The 16,231-nt window shown below is 41.4% G+C and overlaps 1 protein-coding gene across 9 annotated transcripts in view; it reads right to left on the bottom strand.

Annotated features, from left to right (window-relative positions):
* Positions 1 to 235: 235 nt before the first annotated feature.
* The window catches only part of RTEL1 (regulator of telomere elongation helicase 1), a 120,267-nt gene continuing 104,271 nt past the window's right edge, over positions 236 to 16,231 (bottom strand). For 6 of the 9 annotated variants that reach the window (XM_075118660.1, XM_048820402.2, XM_048820401.2 and 3 more), the window contains 5 exons: positions 10,119 to 10,364; positions 8,092 to 8,292; positions 7,346 to 7,525; positions 6,641 to 6,744; positions 236 to 1,213 (listed from right to left, as the gene is read on the bottom strand). In XM_075118660.1, coding sequence (XP_074974761.1) covers positions 1,139 to 1,213; positions 6,641 to 6,744; positions 7,346 to 7,525; positions 8,092 to 8,292; positions 10,119 to 10,364 — 806 coding nt within the window. In that variant the 3' untranslated portion in view covers positions 236 to 1,138. The remainder of the gene's footprint in view (positions 1,214 to 6,640; positions 6,745 to 7,345; positions 7,526 to 8,091; positions 8,293 to 10,118; positions 10,365 to 16,231) is intronic. The other 3 variants (XM_048820406.2, XM_048820407.2, XM_048820408.2) reach the window with 3 other exon arrangements.

Genomic DNA, 16,231 nt, shown 5'->3' with positions numbered 1-16,231 from the left:
CAAGTTTCAACTTCCAGCCATTATATCATGTTATACAAGTTGACAACTGAAAACACAAGAGTGACAAAAAATTATCAAAGGATTGTTGCAAAAATATCAGAGTATTTAAAATCATATAGCAAAATGACTTCTATTTACTTCCACTTTAGATTCCACTTGGATTCAACGCCCACCTCTTCTAGACACAGTGAAAAACAAAAAGCCATGTACAATACACTCAGGACGTGCAAACTGGTTCATTTTTACTTAGTTTATTTTAGATTTTCCACTGAAGATTTAAAAATTGATACAATTCCTTAAATTAGCAAAACATGAATACCCCCAGTCAGAGAGTGAAAATATCAGTGTTTCTCTTTTCCAACTTGATGGAGTTTAAAATCAGTTTGTACGTTCACTTTGAAAGAACATGAATAGTTCTTTCACTCTCCCTGCTACACTTCTGAAAACACAAGTATGAAACTGTACAGACACAACAGGAGTGTGCAAGTGCCTCAGAAGAAACCGAATCCTCTTTGGAAGCGTGCTCAGTGCAACATTCAGCACTTATAGCCATATAGGAAACAGGCTTCTGATTGGCAGGGAAGGCATAAATGAGCACAAGATGAGTTTGGTCTGTACTACGAGTGATGCACAGTAAAAACTACTGGATTTTTAAAAAGGTTTTCACCACCTTACAGCTCTGAAATCCCTAGCAGCAACAGCTTCTGTAAGTCACCAAAGGAAAATGGTATTCCTGGAAAAGGGGATTCGGGCACTACTACTGCTGGGAAATTTTCCAGGACTGAGTAAATATTTGAGAGAAGGCAATTACTAAAAACCTCCTCCAGGCTGTCAAAGTTCAACTTAAAAGGACCATATCGGCACAAGAATCTGCTGATTCAAACACATAAAAAATGCAGATCCCCATTTCGTTACAATTCTAAGGACAATGTTTGCTTCTTTCCCCTCTTGCTGAAAGAGAAGTGGGAAGCGAGGTCTTTGGGGTTTGATGAGTTTTGCCAAGGAGAGGAATGATGCTGCGAGAAGCTGAGATCAAGGGTCCGTAAAGGAATGTGCACCCTGCTTCTTTTTCCAATCTCTTTTTCTGCTGGCTCTTTAACCAGTGCTGACGCAATGTACTTGCCCCTTGTCAGGGAGGTTATGGCAGAAAAAAAACCTGGGCTAAATGCTTCCTCTTGGTAGTAGCTTGGCATTCTGGGCACCTTTTAGCAATCTGGGAAGACAGATGAACAAAACACACAGATTACAAGCATTACACTTCCTTTCAAATGTCTGCATAGAGTAGATCTGCAAAGGAGGAAGTCTACAGAATAGCAGTCTCAATACAAACATCAGTCACGCCCACCATTTGCCAGTCCCCAACAATTATAATTATTACAAACATACTCAACATGTAACCATTTAACTGGTTGTGACACAAGAAAGAAAAGGAAAACTCCTCTAATGAAGTAGCAGTTCACGCTGAGCAAATAACCAATTTTTCTGTTCATGAGCTGAACCAAAACCAAACCAAAACAAAAACCCCTGAAAAAATTTAGTTCGGCTCAAACTGAAAACTGATTCTCCCCTCCCCCCCCCCGGCACAGAAACAAAACATTTACCCTGACCTGAAATTTTTTTTTTTTTTCAGTTTGTTGTTTCAGGTCATTTGAGTGTTTTTCCCTTTTTAATTAGCTAAATTTCTAAATGAAACATCTTTAAAAAATGAGATGTCAAACTGTTTAACTTAAAATGATGAAAACAAAATGTTTTGACTTTTACAGTTGTACTCCCTTTTTTTCAGGCAAAACTGTCCACTAAATTTGACCCAAATTTTCCAATAATTTTGAGAACTTTAAGAATGCACTCCTCAGCAAATTAGCCATCAAAAAAATTCTGCCCAATTCTCATAGCAACTCACCCCACAGGAATGGTTTCTGTAAAATCAATTCCAATTGTGCAATTACTAAAATAAAGGGGGGGAAATGCAGAATATGCAACAGCTGTTGCAAAAGCATACAAATATTTGGTCCTTCGAAAAACCAAATGAGATAGTAGCTGAACTTCTTGAGTTCCCACTTCCTCTTGTACAATTCAAGCACAGGATAGGGGAAGTGACCTATTTGAGACACAAGGCAACCCATGATGTTTATGGCCATGGCCAAGTTGTGGTGGCAGGACAAGATGTAACTGTTAGCTGATTGTGGCTATGTGAAATAAGTGGATTTTTAACAGTGGGATAGCTAATGCATGTTAGTTACCTCACTGTAAAAAACACCTTTTTTTGGGTCCATGAAGATAAAGCCTGTGAGATGAAAACCTCTCTGTTGTGAAGGTTACAGCCTGTTGGTTTCACTGCTTCTAAAGTGAAACGGTTCTAGCCTTTATGAACTTGATCGCGTGGGATTCCTTATTATGTCCCTAGTTAACAGAGCTAGTTCTTTTTCCACACTGAGGGAAGGGTGACCTCCAAAACCTTCTTGCGGACTTTCATCTTTGAACAGAGAGTAACAGCCTAGAACCAAATTTTCCACTTCCTCCTAGGAACTCCGGGATGAAGGCTATTGGCCAAGAAAAAAATGCTTTAAATATTTTAAAAGTGAGGTTGTCTGAAGTAAATTTAGTCCTTGTGGAGGCTATATTGACAGCCTTGGAGATTGCTACATACTCAAAGGACAGATGCAGCATGAGCAGTAGCAGTTCAAGGTCTCCCAGTATAGAAGTTAGTCAGTCCTCGTAATAGAAGCTAGATTGCAGCAGAGTGGCTTAATGCTCTAGCCTTTTGATTCTGGAAACATGGGTTCAAAGGCTACAAATGGATAGAAGCTTGGCTGTCTCAATCTAATCCCCAGGAGACATCCATTTGTAAGCATGCTTTGATATCCTTAAATGGAAGACACTGTATACGTGCAAAGTATTATGATAGTCTGCCCATATTACAGGCCCACTGTGCAAGGTAGAACAATGGATAGTTTCTGCTCAGGAATGACATGCACAAATGCTGCAAATCAGGACTGAGGCACACAGAGGTACGTGGAAAGAACTGCGTCTACCTGTTTCATTGTATATCGGCACATTTAAGACCATCCATTTCACAAAACATTTAAAGACAAAGCCCTACAGTATACATCATGTGCATGATGCTCAGCTTGCCAAATGGGTCTTGAAAGAATTCACTGGAGAGATCTTTCCCAAGCTGCTCTTCTTGGTGCATGCCCTCTGGATTGAACATCCTCCTGTGCTGAAAGTTCCAATGATTGACCAGCATTCTTCCCACGCCTTTAAGTGGTCTTACCATAATAATGACTGGGAAAGGATTTAAGATTAGGGTAAAGAGAAGTCATTGTGTGCTGTATGATGGTTTGTTAGTCATTTCCTCATTAAATGTAGTAAGCTTGAACCAATTATTTAGAATGAGTAACTTGTAGTAAAGGAACAAAGTTTAGTCTACAAGTCACCAGTTTGAATCCAGACTAGGTCACTAGTGATCAAATGTTACTACCATCTGATGGCGGTTTGGGGGCCCAGAGGAAATAAGTGGTCAGTGGCTGTTCATTTCCTTCTGGTGAGACATCTGTCACAAAACAAATCACCCCTGGGAATGAAGTTGGATCAAGGTTTGAACAAGAATGAGACGCTGCTTCTCCTCCTCCAGGCTCTAGAAAAAGATGGGGAAATTTGTTTCCCCTCTCACACCTTTCATGTCCCACAATATTAACGCTTGGTTTCCCCCTCTTTACTAGGTGACTGGATGCAGAACAGATCTTTTATCCTGTCTCTTGGGTCAGAGAACCTGCCCCACACCAGGCCTTTCAAAGAATGACAGCTTCCAAAACTGCAAGATACTCAGCTTCTCATGAACCAAACTATACCAGACCCATGCCACAAAGTAAGCCAACACATGGTTGTTCCAGAGCTTTCAACTCTGGCAACAGGCCTGAAACCACTGCAGCTCAGAGCGTGCCTCCCAGCATAGGCCTACAGACTTGTGCTACCTTCACTCAAGCTCACCTGCTACAAATAGCAGTGTGGATGTTACGGCATGGGAGGTGGCTTTGGTGAGCAATTCAAGTCCAAGCCCATCCAACCCCCTGGATCTGCACTTAGGGGAGTAGCCAAAACTGCTGCCCAGACTGCAACATCCACACTGCTACTTTTAGCAAGCTAGTGCAAATCTGTCTACCCAGGCTGGAAGGCACACTCCCTGCTGCAGTGCATACATACCCTGGATCACTGGTCACAGGTTCCTGAAGGGAGGAAACGCAGGTGCTCGAAAACCAGTTGGTCCTATAGGATAAGTGGCTGGTATACGCAGGGTAGTGTAGACAGATCCTAGTCTGAGTGGAAGAATCACATTTCCTCCATGAAACAGGGCAAGAGACCCAAGACCTGTGCTGTGTGCATTCAAAGAAACAAGAAGGGGGAGGTCTTCAACGAAAAAGAGGTTTGCTCCTAATTTGGGTTAGTTAATCCACATTAACTGAATTGGGTTAAAATAGCTATGAAGACACAGCAACTCCACTTTTAACTTGAGTTAGCAGCATGAGTTAAAGCCTATAGGGGAGCCTATGGTTGAACTCAATCTGCTAATGTGAGTTAAAAAAAACGAGTTGTCATGTCTTCCCTGCTATTTTAACTTGACTAAACTAATGCAGATAAGTAACCAGAATTAAGAACACCCTTCCCCCCCCTCAGTGAATACATGTCCTCTGGTAACAGAAGTGCAGATAGCACTACATCCATGACAGGTTGGTTGTAACTACTCTCCATACAACAAGGGTGTGCCATTTCATCTCTACAGGCTGCTGAGAATTATGGCAGAAGGATGGAAGGTTCATTTGCTTGTGAGCCAAGAAAAAACTAAACTGATCTTTGGAATTAAGGTGTCGTTCAGTCCTAAGAACCATCACCTCATCCTGATGAAAAATACAGCATGGTGCAGTACTGTGGCTCCCCGCCCCCGCAAAAAAAAAAAAAAAACAAAAAAACTCCCCAGCCTGACATAACAGCAATTAGGAAAGAGTTTACAAGTGAAAAATCACAGGGAGTCTTTCCTCAGAGGTTCAAAGGAAGGATTCATAAAGGTCTGTAGCAAACAGGAAACAAACTTTTGGATTTTTCAGCTCTTAGGAATCTAGTGATATGATGCTGTTTTGTAATCAGCCTGCGCCTTCAGCAGCAGAAACTAAGAAAACACATACCAGCAGGTTGCTGGCCTCAACAGCTTTCTCCGTCGAGAAGGGCCAGATGAGCAAGCTGTCCAGAAACAGGCAGAGAGGTATTCCTGTTTCTTGGACAGCTGACACTAGGACCTCAGTAAAGATCCATGACAAGGCCAACAAATTGAAAGGAAGGGACTTATACTCAAAGTGTCTCTTATAGTGGCAGAAATGCAGACAGTTGTAATGACACACCTCACTCCCGTCTCTGCTCTATCAATGACGGGAATTCTGGGGATGCAGAGCTTTTATGACAGACTTAAAAGCCTCCATTTACTTGTGGGTGAATAAACTGAGTGTTTTGAGATCCAAGATGGCTTGCATGGCCTTGTCCTATTTTGAACCAAAAAGAAACAATCAAATACACTCCATAAGATTGCTTGTTTGATGGAACTGGTTATATAACCCTAATCTGCAGCAGTTGCAAAATGGCCTTTTGGCCTTCTCATAATTTCCTGGATTCTTTAATGTTGGGAATATCATGCATTTTGGGGAGAAATTCTATTGAACAGCTGTTCTGAATTGATTGTAGAACCCATTTGTCAGAAGATGTCTTTATTATTAATTTAATCTGGATTTTCCACACTTTGTCAATATATTCCAGGGTCGTCTTCCTGATAAAAAGTCCCTATGAAGCTAAGAAGACCGGTAGGTACAGAAGGACTGCCCGTTTCTGAATGCCTGCTCATAGTCCCTTCTGTACTGCTTCGTGGATGAGAGGGGAGGGATTTCTCTTTCTTTTCTGATGCCTTTGTGACCAACTTGTCTACAGGTTCTCTGATTAACACTCTCATCCTTACCCCTGAGTACATGGAAGCTGTCAAGCCTTTTCATCCTCTCATCTGCCTTTCAGGGGCAGAGCCACAGATCTTATTGGGCTACCGTGCTTGAGTCACTGAAGGCACTGCACAGCACAGGAAGTCTAGGAAAGTATCTGTTGTGGAAGATGCTACCAAAGAGATACTTTGCAGTAATGCTTTCATCTTCTTATCCAGGGGAAAGGCATCCATCTCTGCAAGCCAGGATAACTCTGAAGTAGCAGGATGATGCAGTGATGGCAGGAAGGTTGCCTCATGATTGTGCCTTACAGAAGACACTTCAGGAATGAAATAAAACCGGGCAAAGAAAATGTTTAAAATAAGAGTTAAGATGTATGAAAAATCTCTGTCACAAATTAAGTTCCATAGGTTGCTGCTTGCACCTCTCTGGAGGCAGAAAAAATTGGGGAAGGCTCAGATGGCGTGAGGCTTTATGTCTCAACAAGGACAAAAGGTATGGTATGCCCTCAATCACTGCAGCATGGAGATCATGGAGTCAGAGTGGTAAGGCCCTGAGGGAAGCAGAGGACTTCCAAATCCAGGGCTGTCCATCTGATTCATTAAACCAAAACAAAATTTACTAAAAGTCTGAGAAAATAACGGAAACTAATAAGCAAAGCCAACCTTTAAGAACTGTTCCCAGCATGTTTTGCAGCAAGTAAAGGTACATAACTGGCATTTAAAAGGCACATCATCCTCAGATTTGCATTTAGAGCACTGGAATCTTCCTAAAATTAGCAGTTGAGAGAGAAGGTGCCGGGGTGGGGAAGGAGGGGGGGAGAGAAAGAGAGAAAAGACACTAAATTCCAGTAACTCTGTTTCGGAAGTTCTTACATATTCATGTTTCCAGTGCATTTTGTAGAAAGCAATGGTTGAAGGTGTGTGCAATGTGTTTTATGAGGCCCCTGTATCTTAGAGGTGCAACTCCTGGCCCTATTACACAGTTTCTTCTGTGTGACCTCACTCAATTTTGCTGTGCCTCAATTCCCCATCTATTAAGCTGGGTAATACTACTGACCTCACAGGGTAGGTGTGAGGATAACTGCATTAGTCCTCAGGGGGCACTCATCCTAGGCCACATAAGTACTTAGACAGAATGGACATAGTTGAACAAGAAAACCCAAATTCGATTTTATTCTATATAGGGTTTTATACCACACTCATCACTGCTGTATCTGAATGCTTAAATACACATGAATAACTGTAGTAATAAAAGATGGCTTCATACTGTTCTAAAAAGGGTAAACATAATTGGATTTCCTACACATTTTTGACCATTCTTTTCTAGAGTTAGAGGGCAAGATCTCCGCCCAGTACATCTACACCTACCACACTCTGGCTCCGTATTGAAGGGCAAGACATGCAAACTGCGTGGGTTGGTAGGTGCTCTTATGATGCTGGATCCTGTCAATGTGTCTGTCTTTTGAGAGCCAGTTTTCCTGTTCTGATTACTGCAGAAGGATAAAATCTTGCTCTGGGTTTTTCTTGGCATTTCACTCTTGAAAGTAGCTGCACATGAATACATATCAAACAGTATGTAACGTGGGGTAATCCAGAATACTAGACATACCTCAGCTCTTTGTGAAATTTGACCAGCTGGCATTTCCAGGAGGGTTTCATTTAGAAGTCTGCCAGACAAATTTGATTAACTTTTTTTTCTAAATCACATTATTCCATACCACAAGTTTCTGATACTGTATTAACATACATAAAATTATCACTGAAAAAAATGGAGACCCTTCCAATGGAACAACTCTAATATGGTAGACTCCACCTAAAGACAGTGGACTTTGCTCACATGGAAGGCTTTTGCCTTAATTTTCCCATGAGTCTAGAAGAACTGTTTTGCAGGTGATTGTCTCATTATTTCCTTGTGTTCATCCACTTGTCTTTCTGTACCCACCTGTTCTCTCTTGTCTGATACTTAGATTGCAAGCTCTTTGGGACTGGGGCTGTTATTGTGTTTGTACAGAACCTAGCATAATGGGATCCAGATCCATGTCTGGAGTGCTCCTACGTGCTACCACAAAAATAAATAATACGATCTAAATGCCAGAAAAGTGTTCATTCCAAACCTGGTGTGTGGCTGACAGCTTTATCTTGAGTTTCACTGTTTTCTGCTTTGGAACATGAATTCTCCAGATTCAGAGGACTCTTGGGCTCCTGCACTTCCAGTTGCAATTTCTTCTTCTCCTCACTGCAGCTCATTCCAGTCAGGTCTTTACACATCTGTCTGAATTGTTCTTTGTGATGAGGACGTACAAACATGTAGAACCCTGCTCAAAATGTTTTAAAAAGTCACACACACATGAAATGAATGGGTTTAGCATAGATTGTGCATTCCTTTTTGGAAAAGGGGAAAGCTCTGTGGAGACTGAGCCAGAATAGCCAGTGATTCCCACCATCTCCCCAGCACATCTGAAGGTTTGGGGAATGTCTGATCATTTCTTGAAGGGCGATGCTTAATTTTTTTTCTCACTAGAGGATGAGTATTTGCATTGACAGCGGCATCAGCTTGTCTGAAAATTCTGCTTCCACCCCTGAAAGAGACATTAATTCTGTTCTGGTGCGCCAATGAGCACTGCAGGGTGTTATAGCAAAGTCAAACAAGGTCAGTGCCCAAAAAGGTTGTCTCAAGAAGGAATCCTCTTGGTATGTTTTTTACATTGGGAAAAAAATTAGACCATGAGTACAGAAATTTTAAAAAGTCCCCACTTTGGGTTATTGCCAGGCTTAGACAATTCCTTTGTGGTGCTTCAATTTGAAACTGACTTGCTCACTAAAACACTGATACACCATAGTCAAGAATAGAGACACAAAGTGGTTGAGGTAATATCTTGTATTAGACCAACTTCTGTTGGTGAGAGAGAGAAGCTTTCAAGCTCTCTCACCAACAGAAGTTGGTCCAATAAATATATACTACTCTCACCCACCTTGTCTCTCTAGTATCCTGGGACTGACACAGCTACAACACTGCATATTCAATAATGTGACATTCAACAGGAAATTCTGACTCATCACATCATGTGGTTCATTTCCATCTTCTTCAGCTGCGACAAACCCACGTCTACAGTTAACAGAGTAGGGTAACCTATTTCCCAACATGTAGAGATCGTCACCCACATTGTGGGATTTGGATGGGATTCTGCGGGACCCAACAGAGCCACATTTAAGCATTTTCTACTCCTGCTAGCTGCTCTCCATCCTTCAGCTGCCTTGCACATGTAGCATCCACTCCTCCCTGAAGAGAATTGCCCATCAAAGGCACTAGGATGTCCACAAGTCAGTAAGAGGGCAGTAATGAAACATTACAGTAGTGGAATTAGAGATCCCTCTTCAAGGTGGTTAGGCCCAACATGTGTGTGTTTTCCTTTTTCTTTATCTGTCTGAAAATCTGTATTATTTAAACTAAATCAAAACCTAATCTCAACTTTTCAGTGCCAGCAGCCTAGGACATAATGAGAAACTCTACAACAACAAACCGGCACATGTGATGGGCAGGAAGCAAAAAATTTGTTGTAAGGAAATAAATGTGAGTTTCAAGATTCTAAAGGTCTATTATAAATAATGGTAAATAAAGAGTGTTAATCATGACAAAATTCCTTAACTGTGTCCATGTAAAGACGTGAGGGGAAAAAAGTGAGTGTGTCTATCCCTAAAAGCTGAATCACCAGAATCACTTGTTCTAAAGAGCAGCCCTTGCAGATAAAAGGAAAATAATGCAATGAAATCATACAAGTGAAAGAAGCACATCTGGAGGAAGTGTGTATAGTTGTGGAAGTATTAACTCAGTTTTAGGTTTCTTCAGGAACTGAGTGTAATCAGAACAAATGGAAGCAGTGCCCAATTTTATAACTTCAAAATTATCTGGATTTGGCTAACACTTTTATTCAGGAAGTCCCATTTGCCCAGAGTGCTGAACACAGAGAGAAGAGATGCAATGTGTTCCATCAGTGCTAATAAGTTCAAAAGAAGGATAGAGTTTGCACACCAATTTATGCCAATCAGTGAGAGTTTAGTGTACATCTGGGGTGTATGAGGGACAGGACCACAGCACCTACATCTCTTTCTAAAAACAAAAAAATTCAATAAAAATACTTGCGTTGCAGGAGGTGAAAGTACTCTGGCTTCTCAGTGGTGAGGGCAGCTATCACCAACACCATAGCATCATAGTCATCGGTCTTCTTATATGCTGATAGCGCTGCACAGAAGCGGCTGTAACTGTTTTTGTCCAAAGCATTTTTCAGATCATTGAGATATGTAGCCCTGACTAGCTCATGATGGTCCTGTCTGAGAGAGTGTGATGCCTCTTCAGGGTCCTCCTTAGGGATATGGGTGTGATTGTCTCCTGAGAGAGAACATACATTATCAACGCTTTGGGAAGCACAAACTAGCATTTTTAAGGGAGACATATAGTTTGGATTCTTGTACCCTGCCTGCATATTCTAGGAATCTGTTAAATCAATGGAAAATTAGCAAAAGCTACAACAGCCACAATGTGTGAGATCAGTACTAAAACAATGCCTTGTGTTTTCCCTTAGGCAGAAAGTAGCAATCTTCCAAATAGCTGTGCTAATAAACAGTGCTGGCATGCCAAGGAAGCAAGAAAAAAAGCTTAATTCATTTAACAAGCATAGGATTTATCCTCACCCAGGAAACAAAGTGAGAAAAAAATAACATTTGCCAAATAGGAAATCATCATCAAAAGGAAATAATTATTTCAAAATTTTAAAAAACACAGCACCATATGCAATAGAGAGTACAAACCTGATCAAGGTCAAAGCAGCTAACACCATTCTTTTAACCACATAATGAAGTGTATTTTGTTGCAGTCCAAAGGAGTGCTCTTTGATTGACAGGCCATTGTGCTGTCTACAGAAATAAAGCTGTGGTTTTTATTTCAGCACAATGCCAATTGACAGTTTCAAGTTCTTAAGTGGCCACAGGTTGACAAATAACTTTTAAAAACTTTTTTTTTTTTAAACTGCAGAACAAAAATTGAAATGATCTTTGAAAAGGAAGGGACCCAACTCAGTTTCCTGAAGCGGGAGGGCATGGAAAGAAGTGAATGTGGCTACAGAGCATGGTGGGAATTTTGTAATCAGTATCTTTTTACATCACTGCATATCCTGGAATCATCTGACACCCTCCCTCATAAGGAAACATTCTATTTAGGGGGTAACCTAGATAATAGAGAAATGTAGTAACTCTCTTTTTAATACTGGGGACACGTGTATGAAAACTGGAGTTGTTTATTAATGGTTCTTCTATTCCAACTGCTTGTTTCCCCCAAAGCCTCGGAGCCATCAAACATTCCTATAATGTCACAGAGATCTATGAACTCAAGTGAGACTTAATCAGCAGGAGATAACCATATCATGAAAACAATGATCCTGTTCTCATACAAATGTCCCTAAAAATACAGGAGAGAAGGAAATAGGAACCAAGAAAACTAGAATTGCTTCATAAATTAAATTCTTTTAAAGCTTTCCAAGAAATGTCAGCTGCTCTTTGCAGGACGATGATTACAAAGTCTTGAACTATTCTTTACTCTTTAAAATGCTGTACAATGTTAACATTTAACAGGTATAGTCACCGATTACTGCTAAGGACCACGTTCAGAGGGCAGTTAAAAAGGAGTTTAGCTTGTATGAGCTAAGCTTACAAGTAGCGATAGGAAGAGTTACCCTATTCATTTCTCCAAGACATTCCCAGCTGATTTCAGGAATAGCATTTTAATCAGATCTACACTGAGCCACTGACGTTCAGAGATAAATGTTGCAGAAAATAAGGCCAGAGGGATAGGTGCAAAAAACACGACGCAACTACATTAATACATTTACTAATCTGCATTTCTGAAAAATATAAGCCTAACTTTTTGCTCTAGGCACATGCTGTGACGCTGAGGCCCATTTGTGGTTAGTACTCCGCGTCAGCAGGTCTGGTCAGGCCTGATGTACTCATCACATCTAGCACACTGTTGTTATAATCTGTATCTAAAAGGCAGCATGTTAGATATCATTGGAAAACTAACAACTCACTGATCATTAAAATTCTTGTCTGATGATGCACAGGGTATGTATGAAAAGTTATGAATAGGTGCTAGAATTATATTCTTAAAAGGTGTTTGGCAAGCAATGCATAAGCACAGTCTGCTTCAGACAAAGAAAGGTGGATTTATCTCAACATATGTATAAGCAATAAACTGAGCCATTCAACTAACAAGGGGAGGAGACTGCTAAAATGCAAGTTGTTCTTTTCCTGCACACCAGTGGGGGAGAAAGAGCATGGAGCTTCTTTCACCACCAGACTCCAATTTACCTTCCTCACAGCCTGAATAAACTTTACTTTGAGGTATAGCCTTCAAAATAATCTATTTTAAAGGTTTACTGGTCTATAAAGATAGGGGTGGGGAACTGAACCAACTGATTGTATACAATATTATTATATTATAAAAGTTTATAGAGTGAGGTCTTCTAAAAACTAATGACGCTGATGATTAATGTCATCATGAAACATCTGTATTAACACTATAGGAGGAAATATTGATATTTAAATGATATTATGCTTTAAAGCCTGTGACAAAACAGGGAGAAACAGGTTCCCTTCCAGACAGGAAAAAAGGTATCTAAATTAAGCATGGTGCAATCAAAACAATGGAAGCCCTATTTCCATGCAGGGGAATGGGAAGCCCACAAGAAGGGAAGAACAGCATGAGGTTATCCTGTCTCTTGAAACAAGGTAACTGAACTTTGGAAGATAGAAGAGAAGGTTACTCCGTGTAGTAACGGAGGTTCTTCTTACTGTTGGTGCTCTATTTTAGGTGAATCTATGTGCCTGCACTTGTAATCAGAGGTTTTCAGTAGCAGCACCAGATTGAGGTCCCATAACGGAATGGGGGCTCATATTACAGGGTAAAGGTTGTGAAGAGCCTTGAGAAAGTGTTTAGTGGTTGGGTGGGAGAAGATGGAGAACCTGTCCTCTTTATGGTGGAATGGCGTGATTGCCTCTCACAGAAAGGCCCGATCTGTTAAGTTCCAGTATATAGTCCAGTACCACTGGTAAAGTGGAGAAAGTTGCCATAATTTGTCTAGTTCGGTACCATGTATTGAATCCCTTCCATTTGTGTGGGTAAGCATGTTGAATAATAGGTGGTCTGCTGTTTAAGAGAATGTCCCTTACCTCCTCTGAACAGGTCATTTCACTGTCTCGGAGCCATGGAACAGCCCTGCCTTCAGGTGGAGCCTTGCCGGTATGAGTGTTGAATGTTGTTTGTTTATTTGAAGACTTAGAGCCACTGTCTTTAGTGCCTCTTCTCAAGTCGATGCTTTGAGTAAGCAATCATCCAAATAGTGGAATATTATGGACCCCTTGTTGGCAGAGGTGGGCAATCACTACCATAAGAACTTTTGAAAATAACCATGGAGCAGTGGATAATCTGACAGGAAGTACTTTGTACTGGTAATTATCTTTTCCCAGAACAAATCTGAGACACCTCCTGTGTGAAGGATGTATCATTAGGTGGAAATATATGTCCTGGAGGTCAAGGGCCGAGAACCAGCCCCCTTGTTCTAGTGCCGGAATTATCGTTGCTAGCGTGACCATCCTGAATTGTAGGGTCGTCACAAACTTGTTGAATCTTAAATCGAGAATGGGCCTCTATCCTCCAGTTGTTTTCTGGGTTAGAAAATAATGGGAGTAGAAACCCTTCCCTCTGTGTTGTGTTGGTACGGGTTCTACTGCGCCCAGGTGTATGAGATGGCTTAATTCCTGTTGTAGCAGATGTTTGTAAGAAGGGTCCCTGAAGAGGGATGGGGAGGGAGGGTGGATGAGGGGGATGGAGGTAAATTGGACGGAATAACCAGTCTCAATGATTTCTAGTACCCATTTGGTTGACGTGATGATCTGCCAAGCTGGGTGGAATGGGATCAGTCAGTCTCCAAATGGATGAGTAGTTGTGGATGGTTCCAACACTTGAAAATGTGGGAGGTATCTTGGGTCCTCGACCAAACCCTCAACCCTTGTTGTTTGGAGAGAGGTTGTTGAGACATAGAGGGCTCAGAAGGGAGTGGTCTCCGCCTCTGTGGGCCATACTGACTCTGAAGTTGGGAGTAGGGCGCGGATCTTGTTCTTTGCGCTGGGTAATACTTCTCTTGTTTTTAGTTTTGGGAAGGTATATAAATGCCCAAGGACCTGAGGGTTCCCCAGGAGTGAAGTGACTCATCTGTCTTGGATGCAAACAGCTTTGGGACCTCGAATGGAAAATCCTCGATGGCATATAGTACCACTTTGGGGAACCCAGTGAGGTGGTGCCAGGAAGCTTGTTGCATTATCATGGATGTGGCAATGGAACGTGCTGCCGTGTCTGCCGAGTCCAGTGAGGCCTCTAAGGCAGTTCGAGCAAGAAGGTGGCCTTCTGAGATGGTTACTTCGAATTGCTCTTTTTTGTCCTTGGGTAGAAAAATAAATTCAGATATTTTTGAATAATTAGTGTAAATATATTTGGCCATCAATGCTTCAGAATTGGTAATCCCAAATTGTAGGGTTGCTGACGAGTAGGCCTTATGTCCAAAAAGTCTAAGCTCTTCCAGTCCACCATACGGGGTGGTTCTGGAGTGATGTTGTCTGCCCCTTTGTTTCACAGCCTCTGCCACCAAAAGTGGCATCTCTGCAAGCGGCATGGAAACTTTTTAAAGACACCATAACAGAGGCTCAACTTAAACGTATACCCCAAATTTAAAAACATAGTAAGAGAAACAAAAAAGAGTCACCGTGGCTAAACAAAAAAGAAGAATTCCTTGAGGGGGTCAACAAGCATGTGGACAGGGGGGATCCAGTGGATATAGTGTACTTAGATTTTCAGAAAGCCTTTGACAAGGTCCCTCACCAAAGGCTCTTAAGCAAAGTAAGCTGTCATGGGATAAGAGGGAAGGTCCTCTCATGGATTGGTAACTGGCTAAAAGATAGGAAACAAAGGGAAAGAATAAATGGTCAGTTTTCAGAATGTAGAGAGGTAAATAGTGGTGTCCCCCATGGGTCTGTACTGGGACCAGTCCTATTCAACATATTCATAAATGATCTGGAAAAAGGAGTAAACAGTGAGGTGGCAAAATTTGCAGATGATACAAAACTACTCAAGATAGCTAAGTCACAGGCAGTCTGCAAAGAGCTACAAAAGGGTCTCTCAAAACTGGGTGACCAGGCAACAAAACAGCAGATGAAATTCAATGTTGATAAACGCAAAGTAATGCTCACTGGAAAACATAATCCCAACGATATCTATATATATAAAATGATGGAGTCTAAATTAGCTGTTACCACTCAAGAAAGAGATCTTGGAGTCATTGTGGATAGTTCTCTGAAAACATCCGCTCAATGTGCAGTGGCAGTCAAAAAAGGGAACAGAATGTTGGGAATCATTAAGAAAGGGATAGATAATAAGACAAAAAATATCATATTGCTTCCATATAAATCCACGATATGCCCACATCTTGAATACTGTGCGCCGATGTTGTTGCCCCCTCTCAAAAAAGATATATTGGAATTAGAATAGGTTCAGAAAAGGCCAGCAAAAATTATTAGGGGTATTAATGGCTTCCGTTTGAGGAGAGAGAAATAAGACTGGTACTTTTCGACTTGAAAAAGAGATGACTAAGGGGGGATATGATAGAGGTCTATAAAATCATGACTGATATGGAGAAAGTAAATAAAGAAGTGTTATTTACTCCTTCTCATAACACAAGAACTATGAAATTAATAGGGAGCAGGTTTAAAAACAAACAGAAGGAAGTATTTTTTCACACAACGCACAGTCAACCTGTGGAAGTCTTTGCCAGGGGATGTTGTGAAGACCAAGACTATAACAGGGTTCAAAAAAGAACAAGATAAATTCTTGGAGGACAGGTCCATCAGTCGCTATTAGTCAGGCTGGGCAGGGATGGTGTCCTAGCCTCTGTTTGCCAGAAGCTGGGAATGGGAGACGGGGATAGGTCACTTGATGATTACCTGTTCTGTTCATTCCCTCTGGGGCACCCGGCATTGACAACTGTCGGAAGACAGGATACTGGGCTAGATGGACCTTTGGTCTGACCCAGTATGGACGTTCTTATGTTCTTAAGGCTGCACTGGTAGAAATGGCATGGGTAGTGGCATCCATGGGTGCCTGTACCAGCCTTGTTCCTTAAAGACTGGTACGGGTCCTGGATGATATTTATC

This window comes from Caretta caretta, chromosome 13, assembly GCF_965140235.1.
Source record: "Caretta caretta isolate rCarCar2 chromosome 13, rCarCar1.hap1, whole genome shotgun sequence".
Lineage (NCBI taxonomy): Eukaryota > Metazoa > Chordata > Testudines > Cheloniidae > Caretta > Caretta caretta.
The sequence above is the reverse complement of the archived record's forward strand: the minus strand, read 5'-3'. Positions and strand labels throughout refer to the sequence as shown.